The 12,445-nt window shown below is 36.6% G+C and overlaps 1 protein-coding gene across 1 annotated transcript in view; it reads left to right on the top strand.

Annotated features, from left to right (window-relative positions):
• The window catches only part of gcn1 (GCN1 activator of EIF2AK4), a 54,646-nt gene that overhangs the window by 2,883 nt on the left and 39,318 nt on the right, over positions 1-12,445 (top strand). The window contains exons 2-19 of the mRNA XM_083554327.1: positions 1,709-1,811; positions 1,899-1,962; positions 2,111-2,242; positions 2,507-2,615; positions 3,736-3,834; positions 4,363-4,497; positions 4,586-4,654; positions 4,740-4,848; positions 5,759-5,833; positions 5,915-6,043; positions 6,752-6,802; positions 8,400-8,498; positions 8,593-8,766; positions 8,914-9,066; positions 9,260-9,352; positions 9,440-9,515; positions 10,692-10,851; positions 10,949-11,138. Coding sequence (XP_083410453.1) covers positions 1,709-1,811; positions 1,899-1,962; positions 2,111-2,242; positions 2,507-2,615; positions 3,736-3,834; positions 4,363-4,497; positions 4,586-4,654; positions 4,740-4,848; positions 5,759-5,833; positions 5,915-6,043; positions 6,752-6,802; positions 8,400-8,498; positions 8,593-8,766; positions 8,914-9,066; positions 9,260-9,352; positions 9,440-9,515; positions 10,692-10,851; positions 10,949-11,138 — 2,020 coding nt within the window. The remainder of the gene's footprint in view (positions 1-1,708; positions 1,812-1,898; positions 1,963-2,110; positions 2,243-2,506; positions 2,616-3,735; positions 3,835-4,362; positions 4,498-4,585; positions 4,655-4,739; positions 4,849-5,758; positions 5,834-5,914; positions 6,044-6,751; positions 6,803-8,399; positions 8,499-8,592; positions 8,767-8,913; positions 9,067-9,259; positions 9,353-9,439; positions 9,516-10,691; positions 10,852-10,948; positions 11,139-12,445) is intronic.

Here is a 12,445-nt window from a genome sequence, read left to right as displayed (position 1 = left end):
TATATATATATATATATATATATATATATATATCTCTATATCTATATATATATATATATCTATATCTCTATATATATCTATATCTCTCTCTCTCTCTCTCTCTCTCTCTCTCTCTCTCTCTCTCTCTCTCTCTCTCTCTCTCTCTCTCTCTCTCTATATATATATATATATATATATATATATATATATATATATATATATATCCCATTAGTGGTTGCCACAGCGGATCATCCGTATTTGTGAGCCGCACGTTCGATTTGGCACATATTTTACGCTGGATGCCTAACGCAACCCTCCCCATTGATCCGGGCTTGGGACCGGCACGAAGAGTGCACTGTCTTGTGCAACCCTAGTGGCTGGGTTTTATATATATATATATATATATATATATATATATATATATATATATATATATATATATATATATATATATATATATATATATATTGAGCGCACCCAAATATAAGCCGCACCCACTGAATTTTACAAAGATTTTTTTTTTAACATAAATACGCCGCACCTGTCTATAAGCCGCAGGATCCTACACTGAAACTAATGAACTTTACACAGGCTTTAACGAAAGACAGTTACACGCCTTGTATCTAAACAGTAGCCTACCAAGAAAGTCATTGTTCTTTCCCCTTCCTTTCACAACAATTTCTTTCGGGAGTTTATCTTCTGGCATCGTCGTGCGTTTAAAAATCACCATCGGTGAAGCTTTTCTCCCGATGCCGTGCAGCTCAGAACACAGGTGAATGAGTTTTCATGCCTGGTTGTTTTCAGCATGACAAATGATTCGCTTTTCCTGTTGCCAGTCCGAGTGAGCGGCAGGTCAAACGTCAGAGGAACATCATCCATATTTATGATGTGGTGCGGCCCAATTCAGTGGGAGCGCATCTGATTTAATATGAAGAGTTTAATTGGGTTACCTGAACCCGTTCGGCAAATTTATTGGTCTAATGTTATAGGGCTCAGTTTTTTGTCTTGAAGTTTGTGAAACCGGGAAAAACCCAGGAAAAATCCATAAATTAACCGCTTCGTTGTTTAAGCCGCGGGGTTCATTCCACAATCTTTCCACAATCTTTTTCCACAATCTTTGTTTACAGATTGGAGAGCCTCTGCCCATCTTTACTTCTCGACTTGGCCTCTCTAAGACATCGCATTTATAACTAATCTTGTTACAGACCCGATGTCTTTTAGCTGTATATTTAAAAGAATGTCTGGGTTTCTCAGTCCTTTTTTGAGACCTGTAGCTGGCATCAAATTGGAAATTAGCTAATTTTGTGCATACATTTTTGGAATTTTCTCAGTTGAAACCTTTATGTTCTCTATTTTCTATTGAGAATGAAATATTGGCTAATGTGATTTGAAAGTCTTTTAAGTTTTCATTTCATTTAAAACAAAACAAAAAAAAAGTCTCAACATTTCCGGAATTTGAGTTGTGCGTAATTTAAAACAATTTCTTTAAAACATTTATAAAACTTTTTGTCTTAATGCTCTATGGGTATATATATATACACACACACACACACACACACACACACACACACACACACACAAGTACACAAATTACTATTCTGTCTATAAACCGTGCTGTGTAGAAAACGTCAGTCTTTAAGACTATTGTTTACAGCAACAATTTAATGATGGCCAAAACCTTTTTTAACTCTGCTATGACATGTATGTATATATGTTTTTGTCATGGCAGGTTTCAGACACATTGAAGAAGTTTGCTGTGAAAGTGACTACATCGAGTGTTAAAGAGCGCAAAGAAATTTTAGGAGAACTGAAGGAATGCATAACTGGGAAGAGTGAGTTGTAAATTAAAAGTGCATGTTATCCAGCAGTTATTTTTATGCTCCCTGTTTTAATTTAACAGTTGTGTGTTCCCATGTCAGATCTGCCTGAACCAGCAATCAAAGGTCTATGCAAGCTCTTTTGTCTTACTCTTCATCGATACAGGTGAGGGAAACAAAATGTCCACATTTCATTTAAGACGCTCAATTGGCAAGATTGTGTGATCAGAAGTTTAAAACTCAGTCTTGATGATTAAGTATGACCATGCTAAATATTTTATCAAAGAGTTATGACATTTTTGGTTTTATTTCAGGGATGCGGCGTCTCGCCGTGCTGTGCTCTCTGTTATTGACCTGCTGGCCCAGTCTCAGCCTGATGCCATTGCTGCCCAGCTACCTTCTGCCCTGCTGTCATGTGGAGTTGTCAGTAAGGGCACAATGCCAGGGTATGATTAAAACATTCCTATGCTTGCTTTGTTATATTTTTTTACGTTTGGAAAATCACCATAAATATCACTATATACAACATAATGTTTGTAGAGGCTGTGTACAGTTTATATTGCATACATTTGGTTGTACGGACCTTATCTGAGGTCAACAGTTTCTGCCTCTGATTTCCATTTCACCTGGCATCAAAATAATTTGTGTCACGGTTGATGAGCCTGACTTTTTTTTAAATTGATGGAATGATTTTTTGTTTGTTGATGCAGGAAGAGTACCGCATCGGCTGCTTGTTGTGCGCTGCCATGGACGTGCCTAATAGTGCGCATAGTCTTCCCCATGCCAGAGAGCAGAAAGGGACCCCAGTGGGAAAAAGTGGTTAGTTTATTTTGATTTCTTCTAAAAATATATACAAAAATCTTTTTCGCAAGTTTACTAAAGAGAGTAAATGTAAATAAAATAATGACAAATCAATGAAGCCCCTTTTCCCGCTTTCTCTGAGTTATAAATAATATAAATCGGTTAGCCACTTGTTAATTATACTGACTTAAATCATAGTCTCACCCTTTCATTTGAACAGTTCTATTTAGATAACATTGTGTAGCAGACTTGCATTAAGGTTTTAGACATTGATTGATGTACTTTTATCTAATATTGTATTTGTTATTTCACTTTTACTCTGTAGTCTAATATTTAGAATAATTATTATTGTATTATTTGTAATGTTGTCTTTTTTTCTTTTCAATTTGTGTAAAGGGAAAATTAAGTAGCGCAATTTCCGGACAAATATAAGCCGCACCCGCTGAATTTTGCAAAAAAAATTATTTTTAACATAAATAAGCCGCACCTGTCTATAACCCGTCTACACTAAAACTAATGAACTTGGGCTTTAATGAAAGACAGTGTCTGTTACACGGCTTGTATCTAAACAGTAGCCTACCGAAAAAGTCATTGTTCACCATCTTCCTCCTTCCTTTCCGATGCCGTGCAGCTCAGAACACAGGTGAATGAGTTTTCATGCCTGGTTGTTTTCAGCGTGACGAATGATTCGCTTTTCCTGTAGACAGTCCGAGTGAGCGGCAGTTCAAACATCAGAGGAACCTCATCCATATTTATGATGTGGTGCGGCCCAATTCAGTGGGAGCGCATCTAAATTTTAATATAAAGAGTTTCATTGGTTCACCTGAACCCGTTCGTCAATTTCATTGGTCTAATGTTATGGGGTTCAGTTTTTTGTCTTGAAGTTTGTGAAACCAGGAAAAAAACAGGAAAAACCCAGAAAAAATCTATATATTAGCCGCTTCGTTGTTTAAGCCGCGGTGTTCAAAGCGTGGGGAAAAGTAGCGGCTTATAGCCGAAAAATACGGTAGCATATTTCTCTGCATATTATCTCACCATGACAGTACTAATAAGGTGCATTAAATGTATGTTACTGAGTTAAAATTCCTGACTGATGTATAGAATGAGTTATAAGATCTGTTTGTCTGTGTGAGAACAGGTTGAGTTACAGAGTCTGCTTCTGGCTGAGGTCTTGGGTGGAGCCTCCAGAAATGCTATCAAGTCTACCACTAAGCGGTTTGACAAGTTATGGAAAGATGTAAGTCCATCAACAGCAGGACTGTATCTTTTTAAACCTGGGTGTCACTTTCTTAAAACCCAAGATTTTGTGATTTGCCAGGCAAAATGGATTAACATGTATTACCTAATAATTAACTGTTATGATTTTATTTGGTCACTACAGGCTTTGGTATTTGCATACTTCTGTCGTGATTTTTAAAATTTGGATAAAAAAAATAGAGAAAAGTAAGATTTTTATGCCAATAGTGAGCTGGCTTTATAAATACACAATCTCTTGGGCGAATCTGACCTTTTTTTTTTTTTTGTTTTTTGTTTTTTGTCTGAATTTGATCTTCAATAGTACCTTGGCAAGAATACCTCAGCAAAGATACTGTTAAAAATTATAGACATACCACATAATCTGGTGTAAAATAACTATTATATGTTTAATTAATACTTATAAATGAGGCTCCAGGTTTCCTGTTTTAAAATTTAATTATGTTCTGTATCTGAGAACTTAAAAGGTTTAAAATAAATGAAAAGCTTTACAGCGTTTATTTATTTCCAGATCCCAGGGTTGGTTGAGCAGTACATGAGCACCCTGTTGAGCTTGGACCAGAGTCCCTCCTCCCTGCCTCTTCTTGCTGCATGTGTGGACTTCTGTGCCTCTCTGAAAGACATGGCCACCATCAACAAGCACAAGGTGATTTTCTCTTATAACACAACGTCATGTGGAGCTTACACGTCTGTCATTTTCCGGGTTGTCTTCAAACCCACTTGTGTTCTTTCAGGCAGCTATGTTAGATCTGTACTTGAAGACTGTATTGATGAGCAAAACGAGACCATTCAAGCACATTCTGGTGAGTGGGACTATAACGTTTTGTAGGGCACATTCTTCTGATGGCATTCAACATTGTCTTTAAAAAAAATTAAATCTCCACACAGGTTAGAAGTGGTTCTCTGCTTCGCCATGTTTCTCACTCTGAGTTTAAGGAGCAGCTCCTGCCGACTTTACTGAAAGCTCTTCTGCGTAGCCCTGAGAACTCCATGCAAAGTAAGATAAACACTAATGCACATTCTGCTCTAAAACTGATACTGCTGAAGAATGTAATTTTTATATACCGTATTTTTTGGACTATAAGCCGCTACTTTTTTCCCACGTTTTGAACACCGCGGCTTAAACAACGAAGCGGCTAATTTATGGATTTTTCCTGGGTTTTTCCCTGTTTCACAAACTTCAAGCCAAAAATCTGAGCGACATAACATTAGACCAATGACATTTCTGAACGGAAACGAAAAAACGCACCTCCCCTGTGTACCGAGCTGCACGGCATCAGAGAAAAACCTCCACCGGTGGTGTTTTTTAAATGCACGACGATGCCAAAAGAAAAACTCCCAGAAATAGTTGTGAAAGGAAGGAGGAAGACAGTGAACAATGACTTTCTTGGTAGGCTACTGTTTAGATACAAGTTGTTGTAACGCGTTGAGTCTGGTGAAGGGAGAGCTCGCTAAATCCAGTTGCAACAGAAATCATATAAGCACAGACAGGTTTCCAAAACTCGTGCTTTTATTATTTTTCTTGGCAACAGCGTTACAGGTTAGTCAAAGAAACTTAGAAATGAGCATCAGAAAATAATAAGGACATATTCCTCGGTTTTGCTCACATGCAGTAATAGCGGAAAAATGGGGTGGCAGTCTATTCCCAAAATGCCGCTCTGCTCTTAAAGGAGCCACAACATATTTCACCCGTTACACCCTGTATCAGACACTGTCTTTCGTTAAAGCCTGTGTAAAGTTCATTAGTTTCAGTGTAGGCTTATAGACAGGTGCGGCTTATTTATGTTTAAAATAAAAATCTTTGTCAAATTCAGTGGGTGCGGCTTATATATGGGTGCGCTTAATAGTCCGGAAATTACGGTATATATGTGTGTATATTTTTTTCTGTCTCTCACTCTCATGTCTAGCTATCTCATCCATGTTGGTGTCACTTACTCTTGATCTCAGCCAGTATGCTTTGGATATTGGAAAAGGACTTGCCAGTAAGTTTAATACTACTATTTCAAGTAAATGGAAATGTTTGCCTACGTATTTTGACAGTATTATGTGTTTGTCTGTTTCAGGCCAGCTTAAGGCAAGTAACATTGAATTAATGGAACACGCAGTTCAAGCCATACAGAATTTGGCCCAGCAGTGTAGTGACCCAACTGCCATCCAGGACCTTGTAACACACCTCTTTGGCATTCTTGGAGGTGAGAAGTGGTTATCGAAAAATAGCTACGATAGTTTTCCTGCCAGTCACAGTTCTTGCACCATTGTAGATCAGACAGGTCCAAAAAGAGGAAATGGACAGGGTCATTGGTACCTAAGTAGAATGTGTTTAACTCAACAGTGAGTGAGTCAACAGGAAGAGAGTGAAACATGGATTATTAGGTGTCCTTATTGTTGTGTAATAGCTATTTGTGAAAAATAGGATGGCCCAATGCATCAGCAAAATTGACTGGATGTGTGATAGTGGGGGAGACCGCATCAAAACATCCCAGGTCACGAAAATGAACTATAGCCTTTATCCTTCCAAATCTATACATCAACTGATGGAAAAGCCTTTGTTTGCAATGACAACTTCAAGCAACTTCAGGAAATAATCGCTCATAGTGTATAGATGAGCAGGTCTTTTAAACAGACTGTTGGTCTGTTGGGCTTTAGTCTGGTGATTTATTGGGTCAACTTTTTATATGGATTGCAATATGGGTAGCTGCGTATTTTTCTTGAGTAAATATCTAGGTCTGGTCATTTTCATGTGAAATGCTGCTATACGTCTGACAATATATGTATATGTTAGTGATATATGCACACCAATTACTATAATATTAATATTTGATGTCTTCATTTTCATATATACATACATGTGTGTTAGTATTATATTATAAAATAAGTCTTTTTGCTCTTGTTCTTTGCAGGTTCAGAGGGGAAGCTTACTGTAGTGGCCCAAAAGATGAATGTACTTTCAGGTATGACTGTATTAGGGCTGGGCGATAAATCGATTTTATCGATTAACTCGAATGTGTAGTTTAGATCGATATGTTTTAATAAACATCGGGTTTCTCTTTAATGTCCGCCGACGCGCCCCTCTGGGCTCCCCCCCGCGCGTTTGCCATAGAGATACACAAAGAACATGGCAGCGAGCAAACAAAGGTAGCAGTACCACTAATTTACTGCAGCACCTCAAACAGAGGCATGCTGTCGAGTGGGAGAGATGTAGGGCCCTACGAAATGAACAAGACAGCGGCAGCACAAGACTGCGTTTAAGCAGCCGCATCTTGAAAATACACGGTTAAGCAGCCGCACTTTGTTTAGTGTTGCACGTCTAATCGTACACGTGCGGTATGGGTGGTGGGAGCGGTCACAATACATGTAAAGACGCTTCAGAACGGCGTTTCCGTTAAGAAACAGAAAAATCTGATCAATTGAATCACCATATTCAAACACTCATAATATATTATATAATAATATTTACTCAATCTTTTAAATAATTCTTATTTAGAATCTCCCTGTCTATTATATTCTTATTTCGAGAGTTAATGTAGAGTTTTTAAGAAAAGTAAAGGCAAAATCACTCCAAGCATCACTGCATTTTTAACCATGTTCCACATTCAAACACTCATAAAAAAAAAATATGTCTTTATAGGTTTGCTCAATCTTTCAAATACTTCTAATCTACAGTGTCCCTGTCTATTACTCTGTAAAATTGTAAACTCTTGTAAAAGAGTTTTGGAGAAAAATAAAGTCAAATCCACTCCAAACCTCAGGTGCATTTTCAATTATGTTCCACATTTAAACACTCATAAAACATTTTTCTTTGTAGGTTTGCTCATTTTATGTTATGTTACATTCTATTTTCACAATTTACAAAGGCAGGGCTGCCAGCTTGTATTTTTGGCTTGTTTCTGATTGCACTTTAACCCAAAGTGAGTTATAATCCCAGAAGGGTAAATAAACTTAAAGTTAAAACTTTTTTTGAACATTTTCTTTTTCATATGCAGATTGATTTTAAGCAGCCCCCCCCCCCCCCCGATTTAAATCGCAAATTGGATTTTTTTTGTGAAAAAATTATTAATTATTTTTTTTTTGCCATATCGCCCAGCCCTAGACTGTATGTTGCTAAGTTTGTTTTAAAGGTTTCAAATAAAAATAATAACTCCAATTCATTATCAAATCCTCATTCTGACAATGTCTCAAACAATCTGCACATTTTTGCGTTTTAGAAAATTTCTTATGTAAATAAGTGTAATGTACAGTGTAGATACTATCCAGAAAGTGTAGCTTGCCTGCCTCTAATAGTCAGAAATGCCCTGTTCATAGGCTCATTAGTTTTATTCTGTATTCTTTTTGTCACTTGATGCATTTCTACAATACAATTATTGATTTAAAATTGTCAGATTTGATAATTTGACAGTGAAGAAATTGTAAAATGTAGCAAATTGTGACTAGAGCATTTAATGTGAGCTACATATAAGCCTTTCTTTTTCTTATTTCAATTTATAATATATAATATGAACATATTGATTTCAATGTATTCATGTAATTTTATAATGTTTGCGTATTTAGGGGTTAAAAGCTGTAGCTGTCATGCAGTCTCTGGGTCCTCCAGCCAGTCCCTCAGTTCCAGTGTGGCTCTGCAGTTTATTCCATTTCTGCAGCAGGAGGGTGAGCAACTACTCCACTCTGACTTAGGGATAGCTAAGCATGAGTAAAAATATGATTGTGAATATCTTGCTTATTTTGTGTTTTTGTGTGATAGTACATGAGGGAACACTGGTGCATGCTGTGTCAGTGATGTCTCATTGGATGGCACGTCTGAATAAGGAGGTTCCGTCTGCTTTAAGAGACTGGATTAAGAAAGCCTTCACGCTGAAGTCCTCTACCTCCGCTGTGCGCCATGCGTACTTGCAGGCCATGCTCAAAACTTTCAAAGGTCATCAGTTTTGCTTAGTGTCCTTGGTTTAACTTGTTTTAGTGCTATTGTTAAAATTACTACGATCAAGTTTTAGATTGTTGCTGAAGCACATACACTTAATTTTTCTTGTCACGTTTGCTCTGTGTTTACTTCTGTTATATTTAGGAGACACTTTGGCCCAGGCTGTGGATTTTGTTCCTCTTCTCATCCAAACAGTAGAGAAAGCAGCTGCTCAGAGCTCCCAGCATACCCTTCTGTCTGAGGCTGTGGCAGCTTCAGTACTGCTATGTCATCTCTCCATGTTGGACTCAATTCCTGGTGAGGAATTCTGAGTTTGGGAATTCAGACCATAATAGTTTAGTTTACCCATCTTTTTGAGGAAGATCTAGCTGTAATCTCGCTTTAGTATGTGTTATTATTCTAAAATTGATTAATCTGAAGTTGTTTTTGTTTACCTGTTGATTTGATACTTTATGGCTTTGGATAGTTATATGGCTTGATGTTTTTGCAGAATCTAAACTGACCTCCTTTTGGAACCTGATTCTGGATGAGAAAAAAACTCTTTTCACCACTGAGAAATTTCTTATACAGACCAGTGAGGAAGGTTGGTGTCTCTCAGTCAACCACTGATCATTTGGAATGCCACTCCAGTATGTTAAAACTAATGTGTGTGTTTTTTTTTTCTTTTCAGCGCTATGCACTATAATGCAGCTGTGTGAAAGACTGTTTCTGGACCATCCACAGAGACTAAACAACAAGAGGGCTGAGTGAGTTTTACTCTGTTACATCTCAAACATGCATATTTAGATAGACAGGCATCAGTATTCTAAGTGTTCTCTTTATTTGCCTCTCTTTGTCTCTATAACTGCATTTCATTGGCTCTGTACATGTACCCTGCACAATGACAATAAAGTTGAATCTAATCTAATAACTAGAATGAGTATGAATGGTAATGTTAGAATTGTTAGAAGTTTCTTTGTTATTGTGACTGAGGTGAAATATATTTATATTTACATGCTAAAAGAATGCTAAAGCAAATTTGTGCAAATGAATGGTTAATATTTAATAAAATTCTCAAACCAGCCTGTCTGGAATCAAAACCATGTCACGATTAAAGTCAGATGGCATGTTTCGCCCCAGATTTTCATGTTTGAAATAAACATTTGCTGAGATTTCGATTTAGAGCTACATGATTTTATCTGTTGCTCTACTGCCATGATTGCCAGATTTCGTTATTGCACTGCAGCTGCATTGAGCAGGTATACATGTATTCGTGATAAAGTAGCTGAGTGACGTAGTATGTGTTGTTTGACATACTTTGCATGGCACATGCATGTTATTTTTCTTTACATGTGTCAAACTAGGTACTTTAATGGTATGAAGATTTACTTTGTCTAGAGAAAGGTATAAATCTTGCTGTAAAAACATACACACTCTTAAAATCTAAACAGTTTTTTTCAAACATTCAGCTGAACTACTTTGCCTCTTGTAAAACTTGCCAAAGGTGGTATTCTCTAGTTGGCCATTTCTTACTAACCTTGTAGTCCAGTTCTTCCCAGAGCAGTTAAATAAAATTTTGGTCCGGTGTCTGGGTCTGATGGATAACAATCTCGCTGTCCATTTTCTCTCTAAATAAAGCATACAAGAAACACCGTTGTCATGGTTTATTATTCCTTTTTAAACCAACATTTAACCTATGTGTATTTAATGAGTTAGCATGTTCTCCATATATAAACAGAAACTTGAAGTAGAATGTAACATTGCTACATGTATTTCATCCAAAATCTACTGCAGAAGGTGACAGTTTGCTGAAAATGAATGCAGTTAAATTAACCAGTCTGTTGTATATAAACAAAAGGAATATATTTTATTATTTTCTCAAAAATAATAAAAGAATAGATATCTGCAAACTTTTGACAGGCTTTTTTCCCCCCTCTCTGTAGGATGTACCATCGGGCTATGGTGGCTGTGCTTGTGTGTCGAGTGTATCAAGTACGGAAGCGTGCCCATCAGTCTGTAAAGAAACTTCTTTCCTCAATGGGTAGCTCTGACCTTGCCCATGGCCTACTGAGAGAACTGTCTCTTATCATCAACAAACACAAGGTCTCAGTTTTTCTTTAGCAGAAAGAAAAGTTAATTTTTTTGCATTGATCTTTTTAATATTTAATTTAGCTTTATTGTTTATGTTAATCTTTCTTAGGTTTTGCCCACAGAGGCTCTTCATACTGAAACAGGAGAATTGACTGAGTTGGGCCGCTTATATATCCATCCTTGGATCCTTTTAGAGGCTCTAAAAGTGCTATGTGCAGGAGCAGGCCAGTGGAATGACACCAGCGAAGCTGAGAAACTGGCTCTAGATATAATCACTGTAGCCCACCACCCATCTATTGGTTTGTTTATTTACTTCATTTGATGTATATTTGTTACTTTTATGAGCATGCAGGTGTAAGGCTGTGCTCGTGTAGACGTATGTGTTTGTATTTGTATTTATTGTAGTGCCTTTAAAAAGTTTGGAAACACCTAGTTGTATTTTTTTTGAGAGACAAATAACGTAAGGGGCTTTATTCTTCTCACGTATACATTATATCACAGTGAAATGTACAGGGTGGCGTGGGAAAACGGGAAATTTGGATCTTTGGCGACCCTGGGGTGTGGGCAGTTGGTTGGACCAATGCGAGCTCAGTTAGAACTCCTTGCCATTAGTTATAATGGAGCAGTGGAGTGGTGCTCAACAAGCATTCGTTGTGAAAGCCTTTTATAAGAATTGTGATAATGTGAGTGAAGGGAATTTTGCCATCATTACCAGTTTGGACATCATGATTGTGTCCCGTCTGCTGATTTCCCCAGGTGTTGTTCGAACAGGCTGCACACCAGAGAATATTGAGCCTGTTGTTATATATACATATGTTGAAAACGAATACTGAACAAACTATATTTTTGTTTGGTCAAAGTAAATCCACATTCGATGAAAGTTTGTTGCATTTAAACAAAGGAACATGCATATGTGTGTCAAAAAACAGGTGTTTTTAAATTTTTTGGCAGGCAGCCATTGTATATATATAAAATGTATTTTTGTTCAAACCATTTTGCAAAAGATAAATTTTCTGAACTGGAGAGGATAACATAAATAATATTAACACAGAGTTAACACAATAACCCTTTCATTATTAGTAAAAGAGAAGCAACACAGAATCATGTAATGCACACACATTTGTCATACACACTTTTTGAATAGAAAAATCTTTTTTTTTTTTTTTTTTTTTTTTTTAATGAATATTTAAATCCATAAAAATAAATGTCATGGCACTACTTTCTCTCAGTTCTCCACTGCAAACATCAATTAAAGTGAAATATTGTCACACACCTAGTTCTCAATATATATAATACATATAATACATGCTTATAATACAATATATGCTTATAGTGGATATAATACATGCTTAGAACACTAATAACTGTAGTACACTATTTTTCAATTAGTATTTAAGGACAATTTAAACGATAAACTTTCTTTGAGTCAGAATTTAATTGTGGTCCTCCCAAACCTTGATAAACAAGCAAATCAAAAACTTATTTAAATTGTGTTATTGTGTATTGGTGACAAATAGTAAAATTATTGTTAATTTAAATGAAACCTTTGACACAACATTATATGATCTGCTTTGTTCATTTGTTGTTCTATGGTTCTTGTTTATAC

This window comes from Silurus aristotelis (genome assembly GCF_946808225.1).
Source record: "Silurus aristotelis genome assembly, chromosome: 11".
Classification (NCBI taxonomy): domain Eukaryota; kingdom Metazoa; phylum Chordata; class Actinopteri; order Siluriformes; family Siluridae; genus Silurus; species Silurus aristotelis.
Note: the sequence above shows the minus strand (reverse complement) of the source record. Positions and strands in the feature narration are given on the sequence as shown.